At 39.0% G+C, this 13359-nt stretch overlaps 1 protein-coding gene and 1 pseudogene across 3 annotated transcripts in view; one reads left to right on the plus strand and one right to left on the minus strand.

The window, feature by feature from the left end:
• Nucleotides 1-13359, minus strand: part of TMEM248 (transmembrane protein 248) — a 49815-nt gene that overhangs the window by 12185 nt on the left and 24271 nt on the right. For all 3 annotated transcript variants that reach the window (XM_058285984.1, XM_004460701.5, XM_023589460.3), the window contains exon 2: nt 474-650. In XM_058285984.1, coding sequence (XP_058141967.1) covers nt 474-650 — 177 coding nt within the window. The remainder of the gene's footprint in view (nt 1-473; nt 651-13359) is intronic.
• LOC131275485 (V-type proton ATPase subunit G 1 pseudogene) lies at nt 2926-3250 on the plus strand (annotated as a pseudogene).

Raw genomic sequence — 13359 nt, forward strand, 5'->3', positions numbered from 1 at the left:
GTCAAATGGGGTAGTGGGTATAGCTCAGTGGTTGAGCATCTACTTCCTACATACGAGTTCCCAGGTTCAATCCTAGCCCTGGTACCTGCCCCCAAAATTTTTATTTTAAAATTTAAATGTCAAAAGCTCATAGTTCCTTAAATCTGCAGTGAGCTAAACTAATAAGAATTTCAGAAAAGTGAGTTCTTTAGCACCATGATACAAAATATTGTAAAAACACTTCCCAAAACGCACGTTTCACTGCTGAAAAAGTCTAATTTAAACTGGTAGCATTATTTAAACCAAACAACAACTAACTAGATTATTTCCTAACAAAGCAGGTCACAGGGAGATAGAAGACAGGAAATCCTTAATAAATCCAGACCTTTCTCACTGGGAGAAAAAAGTGACAACAAAGGAAGGAAGGTATATGGAGACCCAAAGGTGTTTCCCCATTCTATAAGGTCTATAGGAGAATTCAGAATATACTCTACCTCTGCCATTTCCGGTGACTTAATCTCCTTGATTTTGAAGAAATAGCCCAGGGTCAGGAAAGCTATTGCCATGGCGCTTACACTGATCATAAAGACCACCAGAGGAGGCCGACTGCTGATGTACACCTTCAGGTTCTCCAGGGGGTTGATGTTGAACATTATTCTGATCAGATCCACCTGAAAGGAATTAAAATCACATCAAAAGTCTTGCGGACTTACGTGCCAAAAGAAAAGCTATGATTTTCACTATTGTCTCCTTTAGCAGTGGGGGAGAAAGGAGGGTGAGGGTCATTCATTAATGACCTTGAGAACTGTACTGATCCTAAATTCATTTCAAAAGACTAGAAGGATAAACACTAAATGTTAACTGTGGTTATCTCAAAGTGGTAGGATCTTGAAAGACTGCATTTTACACTTTGGTTTGAATCTTCTTTATATTCTATAATGAACATTGCTACTTCTATATTAAGAAAATGTTTTTAAGTAGGTCCGCAGTAGGACACAATACATGCCAAGATGTACAAAAATGAACTGATGCTTTCATATTTTTCTATTAAAAACTGAATTCTTCTGTTAATATTTATTCAGCATTCCTCTGGGTCCTGGTCACTACTGTATCACACATGCCAAACCCAGCACCTGGCATAGAGTAGGCATTCATTAAATATTAAATGAATTTTATCACTCTCCTGCTTAAAACCCTCCTAAGGCTACCTACTGGACACAGGATGAGGTCACTGACAGTTCCACATCATGGCCTAGAGGGTTTTATGAACCAGAAGTTCCTCCAAACTCTCTGACCACATCACTATAAACCTATTCTCCCCTTCATGGGGCTTTGGCCCCAGGGGCCTTCTTGCTATTTTTTTAGGATCAGCTTATTAATTTCCGCAAAGAAGTCATCTGGAATTTTGACAGGGATGGCACTGAATCTGTAGCTCAGTTTGGGCAATATTATATTACACCAAGGTGTCTCAGTATGGTTTTGATATGCATTTCCTTGATAGCTAGACAATATTAAGTCTTTCAATCCATGAATACAAGATGTCTTTCCATTTATTCAGGTCTTCTTTAATTTCTTTGGCCAATGCTTTGTAGTTTTCAAAGTGTTAAGTGTGCATGCTTTTGTTAAATTAATTCGTAAATATTTTATTCTTCTTGCAATTTTAAACATGTCCTTGTTCCTATCTGATGCCTTTACCTCTACCAGTGATGCTTCACCCAAAATTTTCTGCATGCTTGCCTTCTTAAAATGCAGGTATCTGCCTAATAGTCAGCTCACCAAAGAGACCTTCCCTGGCCAGAGTCTGTCCCCAGGTTCTTGGTACCCTCCTTTATTTCCTTCATACTGGTTAGTGGCAGTCAAGAGTACCATATTCTACTTGTTTACTGTCGGTCATCCCTCGTTGTGGGTTCCATGAAAGCAGAAATTTTTCCCATCTTGGTCACTGCTATATCCCTGGCTAGAACAGTAGCTGGCAAACAGTAAGTGCTTAAAAATGTGTGTAACTACATTTAAAAACTGGAAGATCAAAAAAAAAAATCCGGAAGCAGATGTGGCTCAAGCACTGGGTGCCCACCTCCCACATGGGAGGTCCTGGGTTCAGTTTCCAGTGCCTCCTAAAGATGGCGAGCAGACACCACAACCAGCAAGATGCTGCAATGAGCAGACACCACAACCGCCACAACATACTGACACTACAATGAGCAGATGCCACAACAATCAGACACCACAACCACAACCAACAGGGAGTGGAAGTGGCTCAAGTGGTTGGATACTCGCTTCCCACACTGCTAGTTCCGGGTTCAGTTTCTAATGCCTCCTAAAGTGAGCAGAAAATAAGCAGAGAAGGGAGCCATCTCAGGGAGGGAGGGGGACAAAATTTAAAAATCTGTACTAGCTTTCAAATTATAGAGAGAAAAAGATGAATCTATAGACTCTAAGAACTAAAAGCAACCCCTTACCATAATCCACGCTGCAGGATCATTTATTCTCATAAGAACCCAATGAGATGGGAAATCATTTCCATTCTCTCTCCAGACACAAACCCAGTCCTGAAGTTGGCACATATTATTACCCACGCATGTTTTATATACTGTTACTATAGGCATATACATATATACATAAAAACACGTACACTTAGTGATAATATACTTAAAAATTGGGGGGAAATGATGTCTTATGTATATCCTTTTGAGACTTGACTCAAAATTCTGACATTTACTTCTGTTGGTCTGTGTAGATCTAGGCCACTGAATTGTACTATAGTTGAGTTTTCCTGGCTTAAGGAACCCAGCTAGATTCTTCCCTGTTGCACTCACAGAGAACACTGCAGCAGGATAAGAGCGGCTCTAGGGGCCTCGTGATCCCTTTTAGGCCACTGGCCTGGGCCTCGAGAGTCCCTGCCGCCATGGCTTCTCAGTCGCAGGGCATCCAGCAGCTCCTGCAGGCATGAAGCGCGCTGCCGAGGTGTCTGAGGCTCGCAAGCCAAAGAACCGGAGGCCGAAGCAGGCCAAAGCAGCAGCTCAGGCTGAAATTGAACAGTACTGCCTGCAGAGGGAGGAGTTCAAGGCCAAGGAAGCTGCGGCTCTGGGATCCCACTGCAGTTGTAGCACTGAAGTGGAGAAGGAGACCCAGGAGAAGACGACCATCCTCCAGAACTACTTCCAGCAGGACAGGGATGAAGTTCTGGATAACCTCTTGGCCTTTGTCTGTGACATCTGACCAGAAATCCATGAAAACTACCGCATAAATGGATAGGGGAGAAGGACTGCCTGTTCCATGGGTGAGCATTTTAGATGCCTCCACATAGAATGTGAAGCTTCAGCAAAGCTAGAGTTATATTCTTGGGGAAAGGCATTAACTTATTTCTGTATATTATGTAGTAGGTCCTTTCACTTTTTAGAGAGTAGCAAACCTAAGTTCTTTGTATAGACTTAGAGCTTATCCAAAGAATTTCATCTTTTCACCTCCTGTTTCTTATAAATTTAATGGGTATATGTTGTCTGATTTCCTTTGCCATTTAGCTCAAGCTACATATGTGGCAATACTGACTTTTTCTTTCTTAGATCTAGTACCAAAAACCACATTTAAAGAAAGGGGTTAAATGTTTTATTTCCCTAAGGCTTTCTTAAAGGTCAGGGGTTTTATCTATGAAAAAGTAGTAAATAGGCATTTGTACCGTGTGTGAAGCAACAGCCAACCTTAAAGTAGTCTTTTCTGGCTAAGAGTTTGAACAATGAATACTAGAATAACTGAGCTGCCTTTAGTTTCTTTTAATATAAATTACTAGATAGAATTCAAGACTACTTATATGTTATTGCTTAATGTACTGGTAATCATTTAAAAGTAAAGATTCTTTGTCATGCAAAAAAAAAAAAAAAGAGTGGCTCTAGGACAGCTAGGTCACAAGGCAACAAGGCAGGCCCATTTTCAACTTAACTTGGTATTGTCAGGTCACTCTCTGAAGAGGATGTCTCAGTTTGCATTTCCCCCAACAATGCAAAAGGGGCCCCCTTTCCAACATTCCTGCCAACACTTGATGCTATGAGGAGTACTGCTGTGTGTCAAGAGAGATGTGAAATGATGTCTCACCATTATTTTAAATTGCGTTTCCCTGAAACTGAGTATTTTTAACTTCTTTATTCACCATTTAGCTTTCCTCCTGCGTGAACTGCCTGAATCCTTTAATGTTTTATTAGTAGGGTGTTTGTGTCTTAAAAATGTGTAGTTCTTTTTATATTCTAGGCCTTTATCAATATTACATGTTACATATAACTACACAGATCTGTGGATTTTCCTTTTAATCTAATTTATGGTGTCCTTTGCTCTACAGAAGGCCTTGATTTTTTAAAAACAGCTTTATTGAGATATAAGGCACATCATACAATTCACCCATTTAAAGTACACAATGATTTTTAGTATAGCTGCAAAACTGTACAACCATAATTACTGTAGTCAGTTTTAGAAGATTTTCGTCATCCCAAAAAGAAACCCCATACCCTTTAGCAATAACCGTCCATTCCCATCAGGCACAGGCAAACACTAATCAACTTTCTGTCTCTATAGATTTGCCTATTTTGGGTATTTCAAATAAATGGAATCATACAGTATATGATCTTTGTGTCTGGCTTCTTTCACTTGGCATAACCATTTCAAGGTACAACCATGTTGTAGATGTATAAGAACGTCATTGACTTATTACCCAAAAATATTTCATCTAGACATACATTTGCTTATCCATTCATCAGTGGATGGACATTTCAGTTGTTCCTAATTATTAGCTATTATGAATAAGGCTGCTATGAGAATGTATATATACATTTTTGAATGGATATATATTTTCATTTTTCTTGGATATATACCTAGGAGTGGCACTGCTGGGTCATATGATAAGTCTATATTTAACCTTTTGAGGAAGTGCCAGACTGCTTTCCCAAGTAAATGCATCATTTTACATTGCTACTGGTTTCCCAAGCAAATGCACCATTTTACATTGCCACTGCAGTGTATGAGGGTTCTCCATATCCTTGCCAACACTTGTTATTATCTGTCTTTTTTATTACTTATTCTAGTGGGTGCAAACTGGTGTGTCATTGTGGTGGTTTTTTTTTTAAGGATTTATTTACTTATTTCTCTCCCTTTCCCCCCACCCCGGTTGTCTGTTCTCTGTGTCTATTTGCTGCGTCTTCTTCTTTGTCCGCTTCTATTGTTGTCAGCGGCACGGGAATCTGTGTTTCTTTTTGTTGCGTCATCTTGTAGTGTCAGCTCTTCGTGTGGGTGGTGCCATTCTTGGGCAGGCTGCACTTTCTTTCGCGCTGGGCAGCTCTCTTTAAGGGGCGCACTTCTTGTGCGTGGGGCTCCCCTACGCAGGGGACACCCCTGCGTGGCATGGCACTCCTTGCACGCATCAACACTGTGCATGGGCCAGCTTCACACGGGTCAAGGAGGCCCGGGGTTTGAACCGCAGACCTCCCATGTGGTAGACGGATGCCCTAACCACTGGGCCAAGACCGCCACCCTGTGGTTTGGATATGCATTTCCTTGATAGGTAGATATTCTTGATTATAATTATTTTAATTTATCAACTTTTTCCTTTTATGGTTATGTGTTTGTATGCATATTATTTTAAAAACCCTTCCCTATCCTTACATGTCATAAAGATTTTTTCATTATTTTCTTCTACAAGTTTTACTTTTTAATTTTCATGACTTTCATTTACTTGGAATTGATTTGGGAGTCTAGAATAGGTAGATTTCTAGTTTAATCTTTTTCTATAAAGGTAGCCCATTGTCCATATCATTTATTGAAAGGCAGCTCATCACATCCCCATGGATTTGAAATGCCATTTCTCAGATACACCAACTTCCTTTATTTCTAGGCTTTTCTGCTTGAAATCTTGCTATCTACAAGAAGTCTACCATTTTACTATTGATATTCAAAACTGTCTTGACTATTCTTGGACCTTTAATGTCTCATATTGTGGTGGTCTGAAACTGTACATAGCTCCAGAAAAACATGTTCTTAAACCTAATCCATTCCTGTTGGTGTGAACCCATTTTAAGTAGGATCTTCTGGTGAGGCTACTGCAGTTAAGGTGTGACCCACTTCATTCAGGATGAGTCTTAATCCTATTATGGAGTCCTTCATAAATGGAATGAGTTGAGAGAAAGAGAATGGGAAAAACCAAAAAAAAAAAAAAAAATCTACAGAAGCTGAAATCAACAAAACCCAGAAAAGGCAGAGACCAGCAAAGGGCTGCCACATGCCTTGCCATGTGGCAGAGGAGCCAAGGATCACCAGTAGCTGGTCTTCAGGAAGAAAACACTGCCATGATGATGCCTTGATTTGGACATTTTCAGAGCCTCAAAACTGGAGGCTTATAACCTAATAAATTCTCATTGCTTAAGCCAAACCATTTCAAGATGTCTGCTTTAAGCAGTCTAGAAAACTAACACACATGAATTTTAGGTTTCAAATGTCATGTTCCTAGAAAAATCTTGGGATTTAAACCAGAATTACACTAAACATATTATTTATTAATTTGGGGAAAGAAATGACAGCTTTACAACACTGAGTTTCCTAATCTATAAACATGGTGTCTCCATTTATTTAGCTGACTTTTGCTTTTCAACAATTTTGTATTATTTTCTCCATAAAGGCCTAAATTATGCATCTTGTTAGATTCAGATGAAGATTAATTTATGCAGGTGCCATTGACAGAATCTTCTAAAGGTTACATTTTCTATCATTAGTTTACATGAAAGCAATTGTTATATACCTTGCTGGAATCTTTTAAATTCTAAAAGCCTGTTTGTAGCTTCTCTTGCATTTTCTGTATAGATAGGCACATTGTTTGCAAACAACAATGGTTTCTTCCTTTCCAATCCTTATACCATTTTACTTTTTTTCCCTAAGACTCTGACTAGAACCTTCACTGAAATGATGAATCAAACTAGCAATACAGGCATACCTCAGAGATGATGTGGGTTTGGTTCCAGACAGCCATAATAAAGCAAATATCATAAGAAAGCGAGTACATTATTTTTTTGGTTTCCCAGTGAATGTAAAAAGTTATGTTTACACTATAATCCATTAAGTGTGCAATAGCATTATGTTTAAAAAGACAATGTACATACCTTAGTTTAAAAAAATCTTACTGCTAAAAAATGTTAACCCTCATCTAAGCTTTAAGTGAGCTGTAATCTTTTTATTAGTGGAAGGTCATGCCTTGATGTTGATCACAGTGGTGGCTGCTGAAGGATGGGGTGGCTGTGGCAATTCTTAAAACAACAATGAAGTTTGTTGCATCAACTGACTTTTCAAGAAAGATTTCTCTGTAGCAGGCGATTGTGGGTAAATTGATAGCAATATGCCCACAGTAGAACTTCTTTCAAAATTGGAGTCGATCTTGTCAAACTCTGCCATTGCTTTATCAACTAAGTTTATGTAATAGTCTAAATCCCTCTATTGTCATTTCGACAATGCTCACAGCATCTTCACCGGGAATAGATTCCATCTCAAGATACCAATTTCTTTGCTCACCCATAAAAAGCAACTCCTCATCCATTCAAGTTTTATCACGATTGCAGCAATTAATCATGGCACCCCAAAACAATTACAATAGTCTCACCAAAACTCACTGATCACAGACCACCATAAAAGATAATAAAATAATGGAAAAGTTTGAAACATTGTGAGAATTACAAAAATGTGACAAGAGAGGCACGAGACATGAAGTGAGCACATGGCTGATGGAAAAATGGCATTGACAGACTTGTTACATGCAGGTTTGCGAAAAACCTTCAACTTGCAAAAAGCACAGTATCTGTAAAACACAGTATCCACAAAGTGCAAAAAAAAACAAGGTATGTCTGTATTAGGAATCCTAGCCTCATTCCTGGCTGTAAAGGAAATGTTTAAATCCTCTTAATCTTCACTATTATGATATTTGTTATAGATTTCTGACAGAAATCCCTCACCAGGTTAAAGAAGTATCATTGTGCTCCAAATTTAAAAGCTTTTCATTATAAATGTTAGGTCTTAATGAATGCTTTATCTGCAGCCTCTGAATAGGTTTTACTCCTTTAATCTGTTAATACGAACTACGTTCACTGATTTTTCATGTTGACTCATGTGCACCTTGGATAAACATAATATGATCCTGATTTTTTAAAACTACATTGCTGGTTTATGTTTGCTAAATTTTATCCTGGATTTCCGAAGCTTTTCATAAGTGAGATAAAATTATAAGCCACTATCATACTCTCCTTGATGGGTTTTAGTACCTAGGTCATTCTCTTATAAAACTACCTGAATTTGTACAGTCTATTTTCTAAAATAGTTTGTGTAAGATAGAAGCTTCTATTTCCTGGAAGTTTGACAGACCTCGGCCATAAAACTATCTGGGGTCTCTAAGGCTTTGCTTGATTTTGTAATTTGGTGGGTTTTCTTATTCATGTTTTTTTAAATGGCTCTAAGTCTATATTTTCTTTTTCTGTTGAGTCTGTTTTGATAAGCTATATTATTCTAGGAAACTGCCCATTTTGGTTTTTGAAATTTCTGTCATAGTACTATTTTGTAATTTGCCCAATTTTTACTTTACTTGTAGTTATGTTCTTTTCCATTATGAATGTCTATGTTTGTCTTCTCTTTCTCTTTTTAATCAACCTTGCCAGAACTTTACTGTATTCCTGTTTCGTTTTAAAGATTTATTTTATTTACTTCTTTCCCCTTCCCCCCCTGCTGTCTACTCTCTGTGTCCATTCGCTGTGTGTTCTTCTGCATCCACTTGCATTATCCAGCAGCACTGGGAAACTGCATCTCTTTTTTCTTGTATCATCTTGCTGCATCAGCTCTCCGTGTGTGTGTTGCCACTCCTAGGCGGGCTGCACTTTTTTCATGCGGAGCAGTTCTCCTTACAGGGTGCACTCCTTCACGTGGGGCACCCCTACACAGGGGCGCCCCTGCATGGCAAGGCACTCCTTGCAGCAGCACTGCGCATGCGCCAGGTCACTACACAGGTCAGGAGGATAGAACCCTGTGGATAGAACCCTGGACCCTCCATATGGTAGATGGATGCTCTATCAGTTGAGCTACATCCGATTCCCTGTATTCATGTTTTTTAATTGAAGTATATCATTCATACGTGAACACACATAAATAAGTTCATAGTAATATTTTAGAGTTTACAAAAATAACATGCATATCATCATAAAAGGCTCCCATATATCTTACCACCACCAACACCTTGCATTATTGTGAAACACGTTACAAACTATGAAAAACCACTGTCAAAATATTACTACTGGGAAGTGGCTGTGGCTCAATCAGTTGGGCTCCCATCTACCATATGGGAGGCCCTGGGTTGACGTCCCAGGGCCTCCCTGGGAAGGCAGGCTCGCCAGCAGGCTGTGGAGTGCCGCCCAGCCCACAGGTGCCATGGAGAGCCAACTCAGCAAGGTGACGCAACAAAAAAAGGGAGACAAGCAAAAACACAGAAGAGCGCGCAGTGAATGGACACAGAAAGCAGGCTGCAAAGGGGGAGGGGAAATAAGATAAAATAAGAAATACAGATACAGAAGAATACACAGCAAATGGACACAGAGAACAGACAGAACGCAAAAAAGCCACTGCGGGCCGGGGGGGAGGGAGGGCGGGGCAGGAATATTACCACTAACTTTAGCCCATATCTTACATTTGGTGTATTTTTCCTCCAACTCACACAATTATTGACACCCTATATTAGTTAATATTCATGAGAAAATATTCTCCTATTTGTCCTGTTAACTACAGTCCATCTTCTACCAGTGGATTCCCTGTGTTATACAGTCCCATGCTTTGTGCAATCCATTCAAAGTGTACACTCAGTGGCTCTCATTTTCATTACACAGTTGTGCTTTCATCACCTCAGTCAATCATAGAACGTTTTCATTACTCCAAAAGGAAAAATCCGATAACCCCTTATACTCCCCTATAGTTGTCCCTTAGTACTGAAATAACAACTTCTTACCATTGCTGTAAAATATTACAATACTCCTGTTAACTATTGTCCTTAATTGTATTCATGTTTTTAAAGAACCAGTATTTAGTTTTATAGCGTGCACCTAGATCACATCTTTATTTTCTACACATATTTTTATTTTCCTCACTCTACTTTATGCAGTTGGGTTTTACTAACTTCTTTAGTCGGCATCTTAGCATGTGGTTTTTTATTCTTTCTTTTCTAACTTAAGGCTAAAAGCATATAAATTTCCCTCAACATACTCCTCCTTTAGCTGCATTCCTTTTCCTCACTTAATATAATCCTTTAGCAAGTCCTGTGTACTTTGTTTCCAAAACACATCTCAGATCTATCCCTACTGCTCCATCTTCCTCTTAAGATACAGACTGTTATCAGCCATCTACAGCTATCTACAGCACCTCTATGTGCAAGTGCCCACTGGATGTCTCTATGCCTATACATTGCACAGCATGCCCAAAACTGAACTCATCTGCTTTCCTTTTCTTCCTCTATTCCCCAGCTCAATCCAGAACTTTGGGAAACATCCTAGACTTCTTCTGTCTTAAACTCACATGTCGACAGAATTAGTAAGTGCTAAAGATTCTATTTCTCTACCACCTCTTATATCTGCTACTTCCTTTTCATACCTCTATGCTATTCTGCTTAGTCCAGGCCAGTGACAGTTTGAATTTTGTGAATCCCAGAAAAGACTGTTCTTGAATGAATTGGTTCCTGTGGTTGTGGGCCTGCATTAAATTCAGTTACAGGGCTTTTAACTAGAGCACTTGATTAGATCACTTTAGGGCTTTTGATGGACTATGTCAATGAGACATGACACAGGTAGGAGGACTCTGCCCTCTTCCTGGGTCTTATATAAACTGAGAACACACAGAGAGAAAAACAAAGAAAAGGGAGCTTGTCATCCTGACCTGGTCATGTGAGAGAGAGGATTCCAGGTCTGCCTACAGCTGTAGAAAGGCAGAGAAGCCCCTGGAGCCAAGGCCCAGGAAGAGATGCCTGATAACCCACAGCTGAACTCCAGGAAAAAGCAGAGCAAGACTGGCAGGCCATTTTGACTTTTAGGCCCCGACGATACTCTGCAAATTTTTATCATAGGGCCGGAAACACCTTACTGCAGCTGTCTGTGTATGTCTATCTTCTCAATCAAACTGTAAGCCTCTTAAGGACATAGACCATGTCTTACTTGTCTCAGCATACCCAACATCTGGACAGAAAACAGGTGATTAAAAACTTGAAAGTTCATTACATGAATAAATCAAATGAATTCAGGCTTAAAATAGCAACTAAAATTTAATCTAGAAATGCTATTAGGTAAGATTAATAGGATTCAGAAATAAAAATATCAACCGTAAACCAGAGTACCATTCATTAGGAAAGAACAAAACCTAAATCAAATATAAAAATAATCAGGATCCAGATCCATTCACCATCTGCAATTACAAAGCATTGAGAAAAACAATAGAAAAATCTGAATTAAAATGTCACTTCTGGAGGACAGTCATTAAAACCAAATGACACCAGAAGCTAAAGACTTAGATATGACAATATAAATACCCACAAATTAGCATTCATTGTCAACATAAGCTAATTTAATTTAGGGAAACTTCCCGAATAGGCCAACTGTACTTACTAAAAATTCCTACCATTCACAAAACATTTGCAAATATGAAATTATGAAAGTTATTTCCTCTACAAAGAATTCAAAAAATTTTCTGTAATCCTTACAACAGTAAATATGACTTTTAATTAAAGAATAAGTTAACCTTTGGGAAGAAGAAAAGTGGAGAGAGAAAGCATACAGCCCACCTCGTCCCTTATCCCTCTATACACACACCAAATCATCCCAAATCCAATTACAGCAGAGGTTCTTAACCAGGGGTCTGTGAGCTTTAATTGAAATTCAAAAAAATATTATTTTTGTGGGGATGCGTTGGTGCGGGTATGATATATCTATTAAATAATACACAATATAGTGTGGGCTTAGTAAGGGGTCCATGGTTTTCATCTGATTGGCAAAGGGGTCCATGGAACAAAAAGGGTTAAGAACCCCTGAATTAGAGACTTTCACCACGCTGAAGAGAGAGAAATGACCAGGGCTGAGAAGCTGCCTCTCTGCAGAGACCAGGGTTTAAGGTGCACAGAACATGACCAAAGGGCAACTTCACAATCACATGAAAGCATGTGACAGAAGTTCATCAACACAATATACAAAGCTTTGAAACTAGTTCAAGGACAACACTAAAAATCAGGTGGGGATTTAAGTATGCAAAAGGCAATCCTGAGATCACCTTCAAGTTAACTCAAGCAACCCAGCAGAAAAGCACAAGTTACTTAAAAGGGGGAGGAGAAGGGCTATATATTATAAACTTTCTGGGGACCAATTTGATCATACAACATTAACAGTGTTAAAAGCCACCATACTAGATATCTAGCCAACTGTTTAAAGTATGCTATATACCCAAGAGGAATACTGTGTAGCCATTAAAAACAAGATCCAATATAACATAGAGATTTGTGGATTTTTCAGTATAAGAGATTAGGTGCATAGGCACACACGCAAGAACCCACATGGGGAAAAAGATATATAACATACCCCCGGATGTAAATGGTGTGGTTATTTCTAGCTGGTGTGAGTCTATCTAATATCTTTCATCTTTTCATTTTTTAATCTCTATCATGAATATGTATTTCCCTTATAATAATAATTTTAATAACATTTATAAATATAAATAATCTTCAACTGATCTTGCTGGTCCAGGGGTCAAAATAAAACTTATTAAATTTTAATTCAATTAACTTTCATTACTAAAGGTGAAAAACGGGAAAAAAAAAACTACAACTCAAGAGTGCTTTCTTAATCCAGAAAAACAGCACTAGCTCATTCTCTCTACCTAAAAGACACTTCTTTACCTTTCCTCCTCTGCAGCCCACCTACTCCCACTCCTCTTTCTAGACCAGGGGCTCTTAACCTTTTTTGTTCAATGGACCCCTCTGTCAATCAGGTGAAAATCATGGACCCCTTACTAAGTCCACACTATGCTGTATATTATTTAATAAATACATCACACCTGCCCCAAAGCATCCCCCCCCACACACACACACAAAGGCACTAGAAAACAAGAGGTCCTCTAACATACCCTGGTGCCATAGAAAGGCAATCTTAAAGACTGCAGTTTAGAAAGTGCATTTAGACTTGGCTTCTGCAGACAATCTGGTACTACATGCTCCCATAGCAGTGTGTGCACAAATGTTTTCCAGACAAGCATGGGTTTCCTCAATGAGGGCAGAGGTCAAGAGGCCAGTGGAGAAGGGGAAGGGGAAGGGTAACTCTAAGTCAAGAGGGTGCCCAGGAAGGCAAGATG

This window comes from Dasypus novemcinctus, chromosome 23 (assembly GCF_030445035.2).
Source record: "Dasypus novemcinctus isolate mDasNov1 chromosome 23, mDasNov1.1.hap2, whole genome shotgun sequence".
In the NCBI taxonomy this organism is placed as follows: Eukaryota; Metazoa; Chordata; class Mammalia; order Cingulata; family Dasypodidae; genus Dasypus; species Dasypus novemcinctus.